Below are 13,409 nucleotides of genomic sequence, written 5' to 3'. Positions count from 1 at the left end.
GCTTCAGAGATGGCATACGATACAGTGGCCAAGCAGCCTCAGAGACACATGTAGTGTCCCATCAAGGAATACCCCTGGGAAGAAGTTGCAGTCAGCAGAACTTGGCACTGCTGGCTGGATATCTTTGTGTGGGCTATGTACCCGAGAGCCTCAGTGCTCTCGTCAGTGGGACTGTAGGGTCTAATTTCATTGTCAACCCAACGACCTGGACGAAGGAGGAGTATGTGTGCAAATGTGTGTCCAAAAATAATTCCTCTGCAGGTTCTGCCCTAAGAAATAAGTGAGGCAGAAGTGCTCGGCACGGTCACCATAGCAGCCATTGGTCCTGCTAAAATCTAAATCAGATGGTGTCAACTCTCTGCTCAAAATTCTCTAGTGCTTTCTGACCTCACACAGAGTTAGAGCCAAAGTCCTAGCAATGGCCTATGAGGCCTAACGTGAGCTGCTCTCCCTCCCCCACCCCTTCTCCCAGCTCTACTTTTCCTTGCTCTCTCCACTGCAGCCACACTGGTCTTCTTGGAATCCTCTAACTTGGGAATCAGCAAACCTTTTCTGTAAAGGGCCAGATAGTCGATACTCATTTTCAGCTTTGTAGGCCATACGGTACTTATTGCAATGACTCAACTCTGAGGTTGCAGCATAAAAGCAGACATAGACAATATGTAAATGAATGAGCATGGTTGTGATCCAATAAAACTTTATTAAAAAAACAGGCTGCAGGCCTGAGTTTGCAGACCCTGCTCTAACCCGCAGTCGTCTGCACCTGCTGTGCCCCGATATACACGTGGCACTCTCCCTCACCTCCTTCAGGTCCTCACTCAAGTGTCACCGTCTCAGGGAGAAAAATACTTGGCACATGGACACAGCCACCCTCCCCCCAGCCTTCCCTGCTTTGCTTTTCTCTTGTGCCATTAACATCTTCTAACATATATTTATTTTGGTTATTGTCTGTCTCTCCCCAATCCCCACTGACTAGAATGTAAACTCTACAAGGGCAGAGATTTTTGTCTTTCTTTTTCACTGCTGCCTGCCTTGCACATAGCAAGCACTCAATAAATATTAATTGATTGGATAAACCAGGTTTATTACAAAATTTAGAAAAAAGTAAGTCACTTTAAAAACGCTTTCAAATCTACCCTAACACAGGACAAAGGTTCCCAGTATCTAGAAAGCCCTGGGACACTGGATTATGTCATAATCAGTGATGTCATCATTGGGGAAATTCTCAAGTTGCCCTCTGCTTTAAGACTTTCAGGCCTTGAGGCCAGTGGGATTGAGGAAATTTCTGAGAGCAAAATGGCTCTTAAGAGCGTGTGGGCTCCACAGGCGGCAATCATAGGGGACGGGCCTTCCGAGAGAATGGGTGAACAGGCCTCCTTGCAGACACAGGTCCTCCAGACTGCCTCCTTAAAGGACGGCCCAGCGAAGCGGGCAGTGTGGGTTCGCCGTAACCTTTCAGAGCCGGAAGAACCTACGAAATCACCTGTGGTCAATAAGAAGTCCAAGCTAGAGTTGACCAAAGCAGTGGTCGTGGACCTTGGCACGGGCTACTGTAAATGTGGCTTTGCCGGGCTGCCAAAGCCCACCCACGTGATCTCATCCACAGTGGGCAAACCCTACATGGAGACGGCCAAAACCGGGGACAATCGCAAGGAGACATTCGTGGGGCACGAGCTTGTGAACCCGGAGGTTCGTCTCAAGCTAATTAATCCTCTGCGACATGGCGTCATCGTGGACTGGGATACAGTGCAGGATATCTGGGACTACCTCTTCCATCAGGAGATGAAGATTGTCCCGGAGGAGCACGCGGTCTTGGTTTCAGACCCACCCCTGAGCCCACACACCAACAGAGAGAAGTACGCTGAAATGCTGTTCGAGACCTTCAGAACTCCCGCAATGCATATCGCCTACCAGTCTCGCCTGTCCATGTACTCCTACGGAAGGACCTCCGGCCTGGTCGTGGAGGTCGGCCACGGCGTGTCCTATGTGGTTCCCATCTACGAGGGCTATCCTCTGCCCAGCATCACCGGACGGCTGGACTATGCGGGTTCTGACCTGACAACCTACTTGATGGGCCTGATGAACAATTCGGGGAAACACTTCACTGAGGACCAGCTGGGCATTGTGGAGGACATCAAGAAGAAATGCTGCTTTGTGGCCCTGGACCCCACTGAAGAGAAGAAAGTCCCAGCTACTGAGCACACGATCCGGTACACCCTGCCGGATGGGCAGGAGATATACCTGTGCCAGGAAAGGTTCCTCTGCTCAGAAATGTTCTTCAAGCCTTCTCTGATCGAGTCCATGCAGCTGGGCCTCCACACCCAGACAGTGTCCTGCCTTAACAAGTGTGACATCGCCCTCAAACGAGACCTCATGGGGAATATCCTACTCTGTGGGGGGAGCAGCATGCTCAGCGGTTTCCCTAACCGTCTGCAGAAGGAGCTGAACAGCATGTGTCCTAATGACACCCCCCAGGTAAACGTGTTGCCCGAAAGAGACACTGCAGTGTGGACGGGTGGCTCCATCCTGGCATCGCTTCAGGGCTTCCAACCACTGTGGGTCCACCGCTTTGAGTACGAGGAACACGGGCCTTTCTTCCTCTACAGAAGGTGCTTCTGAACTCCGATGAAGCATGATCTCTGTGGTGGCCACGCATCAGCTTTGCTGCGTGAGCACCCACCCCGTGCACGGAGAGCTGAGCCAGCCGTTTCACTCCTGCAGTATTAAACAATCCTCACGTTTCCCTCCGGTGTGTTTCTCTGTTTCCTCACGCAATGAGAACTTCATACGTGCAGCATCTGCCTTAAAATGTCCATTTGCCAAAACAACAGCGGGGGGGGGGGTGGGGGGAGAAGGGGGGAATGATTATGGACCAAAAAGACGTGCTTTATAGGTTGATTGCTTAAGTATTTGGGGGAGAAACTACCTCTAAAAATTATTCTGTCCCTTATTTTGTATTTTCTCCACTTTAGGTACTACAGTATTGTTAAACTCTGCTTGGAAGGGGGAGTGGGATAAAGATAGATTAGATAGATAGAGTAACTGCTGTTGTGGCATATAAGAAGATCCCTTTCAATAAACACCAACAGGAGGTATGCTGTAATGGTTCAGTCTCCCACAAAGCAGCAGAGTGCATTTCACACTTGATCAGTGACTCTGAAGGCTTGGAAAGAGCTGACGAAGATGTCTGACACCTGCTTTAACTGTACTTTCTTTTAGTTCCAATAGTCATTTATGTCTCAATACCAGTTCTTACCAAGCCATCATGGTGACTGGCTGCTGAAACCTGGTGTATTATGAGCAAGATATGTATGTGTATCTGAAGGGAAAAACTCTTCAGGGAATAGGTGCTATATAGATTTCCCCCTTTAAAAACTTGGGGGCAGATTTATCTTGCATTATCAGCACTAAGGTCATGAGGATGCAACCCACAGCCATTCTCCAGACACTTCAAGCAGCAGATGCTCATCTTCGACCAGACTGGATTCTCCATCAACCTGCAGGGTATACAACTGGAGTCTGGAACGGGCGCAGGATAAGGCTGCCAGTTCTGCAGTGTGGGTTTGTGGGAGGCTGGTCCATGCTGGTCATTCTAACCCAACTAAGGAACTGAAGGAACGTAAAGATCCTCACGGTCCGGGAAGCCCTTCCAGAGCCCACCATGTTCTGTGGTATTCCTGTGGGGCAGTTTATAATTGGACCTTCAGTTTTTTAGAACAGTCCCCAGTACATTCTCTGCCCTGTCTCCAACACTGGCAGGCGGCATAAAATAGTGGAAAGAACATGGGCTCTGCGATTTGAAACTGTTTTGCTACCAACTAGCTGTGTGACCTGAGTCTGCTCACCTGTAAAATTGGATTCAAATGCCTACCTCACACAGCTGATGTAAATATCAGAGGTAAACATCTGAATACCAGTGTGTGGCCTCCAGGAGGTGATCACAAGTGCTGTTAGCTAGTATTATCTTGTAGAATTCTACCTCTTATAAAGGAGCCCAAATGCCTTACTATGATCCTGAGCCACACGTACACTCAAAGACACACACATTCAATGACTCACAGGAGAGCGATGGCATTACTACCATTCCCAGGGAGAAACCCTACAGAACCACCCTCATAGCCTCCAGGTTTGTCTAGACAGCCTTCAAAGACCAAAATGCCCCACCCTGGAGGCCTGGTAAGTAAGCACAGCTGCCTGGCACCAGCAAGCTAGAGTAGAGAAGCAGAAATAGCCACAGAAGGGCGTAGTCAGCAAGGACTAAGCCTTACCCTGGAGGATCAGGGAATCAGCTAGGATTTGGGTACATTGACTTGAGAGAGGTATGCCTTGTTCACCTCAGTTTCTGCCCAAACCACTACTGTCAACACTCTATGAACATTCACTGATGGGCAGGTTGAAGTTTGGTTAATTCTTAACCTTTGGACATCTTTGGCAGGGTGGTAAAGCCTATGGACCCCTCAGAATAATAGAATAATAGTTTTAACTGCATCAAATAAAATACATAGGATTACAGAAATACTCTATTTTAGATCCCTTAAGGGATCTATGAACCCCCAGTCGATTACCCCCCAAAAGGTGAGGGTCTTGATGAAGGGGAGGCATGGGAGGTGGTTCTGGAGAATGGGAACTCCCAGGCCATCCTAGGACCAAATGCTATACTGCATTTTAAAATGAAAAATACCAATATAAGGCTAAACAACTGTGTAATCTCTTTCAAAGCACTTTTATGAATTCTCTCACTTGATCCATATAAATCACACTTGCAGAAAAAAAGAATCCTCCTCACACATAAAAAAGATGAATAGTTTTTAGTAAGTATTTGGACGTCATCTTAGCCCAATGGTTCTCAACTGAGGACAATTTTGAACACCAAGGGACATTTGGCAATGTCTAAAGATATTGGTGATTATCATAACAGGAGTAGAGAGTACATAGCACTGGCATCAAATGTGTAGAGGCCAGGGATACTGCTATACATCCTATAGGCACAGGACAGCAAAGAATGACGTAACCCAAAATATCAACAGTGTCGAGACTGAGAAACCCAGGTTAGCACAGTGGGCACACAAGGTTGTAGAAAGGCAAGATTCAGTGAGATTCAATGACTTTGTTCAAGGACGCTAAGATGAGTGGACCCATGACTTTGTTCTTTCCGTATACCAAGAGGACATCTGTTGGTCTTGAAGTTCCTGGGACTTCAAAGCTAGTAAGAATAATGGTGGAACAGCCTAGTGTAAGCATGAAGCATAGGCAAGGGCTTAGGGAACACAGAGAAAATAGGAATCAAGAGCAGGCCTTCAGGGTTGCCAAACATCACCATATTAACTTTGGTTTGTCTACAGATCTCAGACATTTATGGTTACCTAGCTTCTAAGATGTTCATCCTCAACTCAGTTGCTACTAAATATGACAGACAAGGAAGGACAGCCAAAGACTCCCAAGGACTTGTCCAGGTGGTGCTTCTAGTGAAGCAAAGAAGGTTATGGGCTGGCATGGGAGGAGGAAAAAAAGCTAATTTTGCTTCCCAAATGTGTAGTCACCTTAAATTACTAAGAATCGTCAGTTTTATTTATTTTTAAAAACATCCTCTTCAATTATGGCTATGAAAAATCCCTCAGATGTGTGCACATGTATGTATATATACACATAAATATATGTGTGTGTGTATGTAGATATATGTGAAAAATAAATTTATTTTAAAATATGCAGCAGTGCTAAGAAATAACACCAAGCTATATTCATAAAGGCATAATAAAAACATTAGCTCCTGCCTCAGTTTTTTAAAAAGTCTAAATATAAAATACACTTTGATTACAGGAGACAATCCTCTGCAAGTTTCCTCCTGATGTCTGGAGCATCTGAACAAAGCTGATTCCATGGAACAAACTAAATAACTGAGGCTTTTAGCTTCCTGCAACATGAATTTGGGAAGATCCCAAATTTGGGGGAAGAATTATATACTCTTCTCTAGAAGTTGACAGAATCTTTCCCCCAAATTAAGCATTCATCACTCCCAGGAGTTTCTCCTTTGCCCATGCACAGCATTTTCCCCCACAAATTCGTCCTTTACTTTGCCTTCAATTTGGAAGGTCTGCTCCCACCTGCTACTTCTTCAAATGAATAAAATTCCATCTTGCTCAGAGGATAGAGTAATTGATAGTAACTTGTATTCACACAAATTCTTTTTTGCTGCTTCAATACATTATTTCAAGGAAAGTGAACATCCATGCAAAGTCACACCAATATCAACAGACACATTTACTTCTATTTCCAGCACATCAGTGTGGGTCCCTTTACTATTATCCATAGCAAGAGCACTATAATATATTAAAGTGTCATATAAGTTACCATGTTCATTAATCTACACCAAAGAGTAGTCACAAAGCACTTGCAGTCTTCCAATGTTGGGCACTTAATTATAGATCTTCTTCTTTTCCTATTATTTTGAGAAAATTTTCAGACACACAGAAAAATTGAATTATACAGTGAACACACCTAGATTCTATAGTTTACATTTTGCTATATTAGGGAAAGGCTTCTTTAGTTACACAATTCTGGGTATACCTATACTCTGACTTCCTGTTAGTTTACGTAGAGTAATAAAGGTCTGGTTCTGGTATTAATAGCATGAAAGAGATTGTTAACCTTACCCAAGAGTCAGCCACAAACTACTGTCAAAATGAACTGAGTTTTTTTCTAGACTCACCAAAAAGAGATAACATTCTCATTTCTTCCAAAGAAAATAACTAAAAGACAGAGGTCAGTTAAGCACCATGAAGAAAAATAAATGAAATGACCTAGATACTGACAAAAACATTATGTTAAAAGAAGCAACATTTGGAGAAAAAGGAGTAACTTACTACCGCTCATGCCTATGATGCACACAGCTCACCATCCCAAATGTACGCAATACTGTTTCAGAAATTCTAATCTGTTCCAGCTCTAACGCTGCTAACTGTAGCAGAACATTCACAGGCAATAAAAACAGTCCGTATGGACACTGTAGTGATAGGAGGCTCAACCCAGTTATAACTGGAAGCACATGACCTGGCAAGATATTACAAAATAACCGCTGTCAGCATAGGAAAGCTTAGAATATCAAAGGATAGATTTCGCTTTTCATTCTGCTTTAGTTCAAGGTGAAGTCATTTAAATGATTAAATTCGACCAAATGTTGGAAGCACTAATAGCCATGTTGTTTATATATAAGGCTTTCCTCAAGGAACATAAAACAATTTAAAAACATTATTTTACTTTTCTTCACACTTTTGAGGTAGCAGCCACGAAACATTCCCAATTAACTGAGGCACAAATCGATTCTGTGATTTGTCTACGGTCCCAATATGATTCCGACCTGTAACTGGGAATGAAACCAAATGTCCTGATTACCATAAATACCAGAAATATGCTCTCAATCAGCACTAAGTAGAAGAACAGTAATTTTTACAAAATGATGCTATATGGGTTAAAGCTTAAAGCCTTGCTAACGATTAAGATTATATGCAAAGGCTTCCTTGGTGGCGCAGTGGTTGAGAATCTGCCTGCTAATGCAGGGGACACGGGTTCGAGCCCTGGTCTGGGAAGATCCCACATGCCGCGGAGCAACTGGGCCCGTGAGCCACACCTACTGAGCCTGCTCATCTGGAGCCTGTGCTCCGCAACAAGAGAGGCTGCAATAGTGAGGGGCCCGTGCACCGCGATGAAGAGTGGCCCCCGCTTGCCGCAACTGGAGAAAGCCCTCGCACAGAAACGAAGACCCAACACAGCCAAAAATAAATAAATAAATAAGTAAGTAAGTAAATTTTAAAAATAAAAAAAAAAAAAAGATTATATGCAAAATAAAATAGAATTGGTGTCTGCTGAGGTCTGCTGCACAGAGCAGCTCTCTGTAATGCTAAGGTAGATGGTCTTACTCTCCCCAGTTCCCAGCAGCCAGGCCTCGAGGAGTGAGGAGTGGAAGGAAAACAGCCTTCTCTGCCAGAGCCCTCCTAACTGGGGTCAGAGTCACTCTAGAAGGCTCAGTTTCAACCGGGTTCTTTTGTTGATCTTTGGTGGTGTAAAAAGCTCAGCACCTGAAAGGAAAGAGAAAATGTGACAGACACACTCTTTCATGTTGGTGGGAGCTGAGACAGTAACTCTAAACTAACACTAGGGACGGGGCTTTGTACCTACAACACGACCATCAGAACCAGAGTTAATGTTTCTGTGACCCTAACAACCTCCCAGTCAGAGCAAACACAGCCTGGAGGCCCTGCCCCAAGAAGAGGAATTCCACTTCAACTTTAGGCATGTGGGGGGGTTGAAGAGAAAAATGCCCACTGAGTGATTCAAAGTGAAAGAATGTTCTGTATTTCAAATGGGAAGGGGTGGTAGTCGTGGTGCTTACGAGGCCGTATGCATGTATTAAATTTCACCAAACTATGCACAAAAGAGCTGTACATTTCACTGTATGTCAAATTTACCTCAATTATAAGAGTAAAAAAAAGTGCTGGTGTGTATTCAGTAAGTAAAGTTAATGGACAGAAAATACTTATAATAAAAATTTCTAAAAACACACTAATCAATAAAAATGTCCGTACTTAAAAAATAAATAAATAACTGGAAGAGGTGGGCGATGGTTGGGGGAAATTTGTCACTGTTAGATAAAACTCGCAGGCCCTCTTTCAGTTAGATTTATGGAGTCTCTTACTTAAGTAGAAATCATATACAGGAAGTAGAGACATGAGAAAATACATATAGAGAGACGTTCTTTCTCAGTATTATTCAGGGTACACCTATATATATGACCCATACAGACATGAAAAACTATTTTACAAGAATATTTTAAAATGTGAGAAAAATGCTCAAGATAAAATGTTTTAAAAACATGATTGTCATTATACATATACACATGCATGGTACACACGTATGACTACAAATTATCAAATCTTAATTTTCTTTGCCATACTTTTCTGTACAATCCAGATTTTCTCTACTAATCATAACAGTTTTATAATTTCACATACAATTACTGCTCTCTACACCCCCAAACAAAAACCTATTGTATATAGACAAAAAGACCACAAGAGGTTTTGCTTATTTAACAATATTGGAAAAGGCTACTTAAATTCAGGGTCAACAAGCCCCATAATTTCATGTTAAATAGTAACTAAACTTTCAATGACACCTTATCTGTTTTTAAAAAAGAAACAAGTTCTGAAAATAGTGTATCTTATTTTTAAAAATTAGGCATAACTACAATTATATTTGATTCTTAGACTTAACTAAGAATAAATACCAAGTATTGACTTATTGGCAGGAAAGAAATTATTCTGACAAACTGTATGACAGCAGGACATGACATCTTTCACATTTCCATGTTTGAATTTCACAGCACAGAGAGAGTCATTTCACAAAAATATTTTGAGGGCTTTATCAATTTTTCCAAAGACTTCTCTTAATCCTTTGATAGTCAAATCACACTCATTTGAAGTAATTTTGTTATCAATTATAACAAGTCCAATTCGGCCATGATTTAAGCACTACCCTGGTAAAAGGTTAATCCATTTTATGAAATGGATTACATTTTTGCAAGATTTGCAATCAACCTGCATGGTACTACGTTGCATCTTAACATGGAACAATCAGAAAATGCCCCATCAAGTCACTGATCCCCTACTACTACTGTTAGCTGGGAAGGGGCAGGTGAGGAATATTTGAGAGGAACTAATTTTGTGAGTAGCTCATTCGCCTCTTTTTGGATTATGAGAACTTCTCCTTTCCTACACAATCTACACTAGTGTTCCTACACAGGGACACGGATAATACATACTCTGTTAATGAGGAGCCTCAACATTTTAAAGTCTTTAAGGCTCAGCTGGGAAATGGAAGTGCTCTTTAATAAAGCCAACTAGACCACCCTAGAGAAAGGTGTGACTGAACTTGACCTGAAGGTCAGCATCAAGCCAGCAGTGAGGAAAAGAGGGGACAGAAATCACAACTGGATTAGATACATTACAAACTAAACAATTACCAAACAGCCTCTGGTCTGAGATGAATTGTAGCATCTCAGAAATAACTGTACGTTTTGGGACTGATACCAAAGGCAGCTTGCCAGCCTCCAGGAAGAAGGGGATCTAGGGATACAGCAGTTAACTGTCTGCATATATGAGCTTAGCTGGAACGGAAGGTGGTTAATTTATTCCTGGTAGCAACATAAGCCATGAAAGTTAAACTTGACATGGCTCCCACAAAGTCTACTTCAAATGTCATCAAAATGCTACCACAGTGTAGCATTTAAATGAAAAAATTTCAGAATGTTGCCTCTCACATGCCAGAAATGCAAATAGCAGCCGTAAAAATTGCCACCTTTTCAAAGCTAGAAAGAAGTTGCTATGCTCGAGGGATCCACATGAAGGGCGAATACTCTGGCACCAAACTGATCTTTCAAAAGTTTTTTAGGGAATTCCCTGGCGGTCCAGTGGTTAGGACTCAGCGCTTTCACTGCCGGGGCCCAGGTTCTTGGTCAGGGAACTAAGATCCCCTGTGGCCAAAAAAAAAAAAGAGTTTTAAACCAACTTTCAAAAGAAAGCCTTTAGGGCTTTTAACTTTGTTGAGGAATATGTAACCTAATTAATGAGAATCCTCTCCCCCCAACAAATAAACAAAACATTTTTGGTATAATTCAATAGGAAATGCAGATGAAATGCTAATCTTCCTTGGATTTGTTTTCAAATTATACTGTCAATCCTAAGGATGACTAAAAAGTTCCAGCTCTTAAGCAAGGAATATGAAAATGTCCCCAAGACACAATGCAAAACTGCCAATAGTCAAAAATGATTCAGATGAATCCTTAAAATGTACATGCAAATTAGACTGTTTAGACTCAAACTTCAACCGTAATGTGCCTGTATGCATGAGTGTATGCCACTGCACTGACAAGTGTGTATGTCAGAACAATTTTTTAAAATTATACATTTAATGTCATGTTGGATTTCCCAGACCCCTACTCAGGATCCCAACACTAAAGGCATTAAACTGATTTTAATAAAGATATAGTCTTAGAACTGAGGGAAAATTGTAGTGACTCCCCATTCTCTCCTAATACTACTAACCTTCTCAACACTTACAAAAAGATATTCCTTCTGCTTAGTAATGTAATAATTTAGAGTGAAAAAAAATACTAACCAAGAACAGGAACTGAAGTCTTCTCTTGTTGATAAGAGGCCATGATACCATTTGCAGTAGAATTGGGACCTAGAACCTAAGTATTGGGTTGGCCAAAAAATGCCTTCAGTTTTTAAGTAAAAATAAAAGACACATTTTTCATTTTCACCAAGAACTTTATTGAACAACGTATTCACTCTTTTGTTCCACTACCTTCTGCCATTTTTCAGACAACTTCATAATTCCATCTTCCCAAAACTTTTTATCTTTTTGAGCAAAGAACTGTTCCAGGTGCCTTCTGTAGTTTTCCAGGGAATTGAAATTTTTTCTATTAAGAGAATTTCGTAAAGACCTAAATAAATGGAAATCCGAAGGTGCAATGTCTGGTGAACACAGCGGATGAATCACAACTTCCCAGTCAAGCTTTTTGCCTGATCATCAAAGAAACATGAAGTCTTGTGTTATCCTGATGGAAGATTATGCGTTGACTAATTCTGGACGCTTTTTGTCGAGTGCTGCTTTCAGTTGGTCTAACTGGGAGCAGTACTTGTTGGAATTAATTGTTTGGTTTTCTGGAAGGAGCTCACAATAGAGGACTCCCTTCCAATCCCACCATATACACAACATCAGCTTCTTTGGATGAAGACCGGCCTTTGGTGTGGTTGGTGGTGGTTCATTTCGCTTGCCCTACGATCTCTTCTGTTCCACATTATTGTACAGTATCCACTTTTCATTGCCCATCACAATTTGTTTTAAAAATGGAACATTTTCACTACATTTAAGTAGAGAATCACATGCAGAAATATGGTCAAGAAGGTTTTTTTTGCTTAACTTATGTGGAACCCAAACATCAAAGTGATTAAAATAACCAAGCTGGAGCAAATGATTTTCAATGCTTGATTTGGATATTTTGAGTGTGTCGGCGATCTCCCACGTGGTATAATGTTGATTATTCTCAACTAATGTCTCATTTGATCGCTATCAACTTCAACTGGTCTACCTGACTGTGGAGCATCGTCCAGCGAGAAATCTCCAGCACGAAACTTCGCAAACCACTTTTGACATGTTTGATCAGTCACAGCACCTTCTCTATACACTGCACAAATCTTTTTTTTTTTTGCATTTCAGTTGCGTTTTTACCTTTCTTGAAATAATAAAGCGTAATATGATGAAAATGTTGCTTTTTTCCTTCCATCTTCAATGTTAAAATGGCTACACAAAAATTCACCAATTTAATGTCTTTTTTTATATGCACACAGATATGACAGCTGTCACATACAATCTAACAAAATTGTTTCGAGTGAAGTTAAAGACAACTAAGTGCTACTAGAGCCAGCTTACGGAAAATAACGAACGAACATTTGACCAACCTAATAGAAGGTAGACTGAATCAGCAAAGATTATTTTATACTTCTGATGACTTCAAATACCCAAATCTCTACCAGTAATAAATAGCCTTTCATTTTCATTATGGTGTCAAACACATATGTGATTTTAATTTGCCAGTTTCTCCAGTCTCAAATTTTTTGCCAGTTTCTCCAGTCTCAAATTTTTTCTCCAGTCCTTGTTCTCCAGAAGAACAAGGTAATGATGGGAGAAAAACAGAAAAAGAAAATCTCAGTGATATATGCCTGGTCCTTTCCAAATAAGTGAGCCATACCCTGGGGGGAGGGGATATAATAAGAGGTTATAGAACACACAGAGCACCAGACTGTACTCAAAGATTTGTGAGCATTTTTACATTAAAACAATTCTGTGCATATCATGGAGGAGAATGCAAACTTGCACATGTGTTCAAGGTAAACAAGAGACTTCACAGGAATTCCATGCCCGCTCGAGCCTCAGCAGGCACACTCCAGGCCCTCCGCCTCGCCTTCACTCAGGTCTGCGTGTTCTCTCCTGGCGCACTCTCAGCAGTGATGTCACGTGCTCAAAGCACTACCGTGTGACTGTACCACGTGGTATCCTGCACATATGACATTATCATGCTTTGCCAATCAAAGCAAAAACACAATTTTCCTGGGCATTTCCCCTAGAAGACTCGTAAGTTGGTATCTCAGATGTTAACATGATCTGAATAGACGAGGATAAGGGAGGGCATGGGGAAGCATTATAAATTGTTAGCCTCGAAACCACTAGTTCTGAAGGTGATCACATTTCTTCTAAGAAATACCTATTACAGGAAATTCAAGTATTTATGGGAGGCTAATTCTCAGTTGTTTTTATTTTTATGGCTTGTAAAATGCTTTTATATCTACCTTCTC

At 41.8% G+C, this 13,409-nt stretch overlaps 1 protein-coding gene across 1 annotated transcript; it reads left to right on the top strand.

The window, feature by feature from the left end:
- The first annotated feature begins 1,104 nt into the window (after nt 1-1,104).
- Nucleotides 1,105-2,807, top strand: ACTL7A (actin like 7A). Its single transcript, XM_082468539.1, has one exon. The coding sequence runs from the start codon at nt 1,297-1,299 to the stop codon at nt 2,617-2,619; it is 1,323 nt and encodes a 440-aa protein (XP_082324665.1). The 5' UTR covers nt 1,105-1,296; the 3' UTR covers nt 2,620-2,807.
- The last annotated feature ends 10,602 nt before the right edge of the window (nt 2,808-13,409 follow it).

This window comes from Balaenoptera physalus (assembly GCF_965194825.1).
Source record: "Balaenoptera physalus genome assembly, chromosome: 7".
Classification (NCBI taxonomy): domain Eukaryota; kingdom Metazoa; phylum Chordata; class Mammalia; order Artiodactyla; family Balaenopteridae; genus Balaenoptera; species Balaenoptera physalus.
Note: the sequence above shows the minus strand (reverse complement) of the source record. Positions and strands in the feature narration are given on the sequence as shown.

What these genes read in the sequence shown, in the direction of transcription:
- ACTL7A (XM_082468539.1), top strand. Translation starts at nt 1,297, where the DNA reads ATGGCTCTTAAGAGCGTGTGGGCTCCACAGGCGGCAATCATAGGGGAC.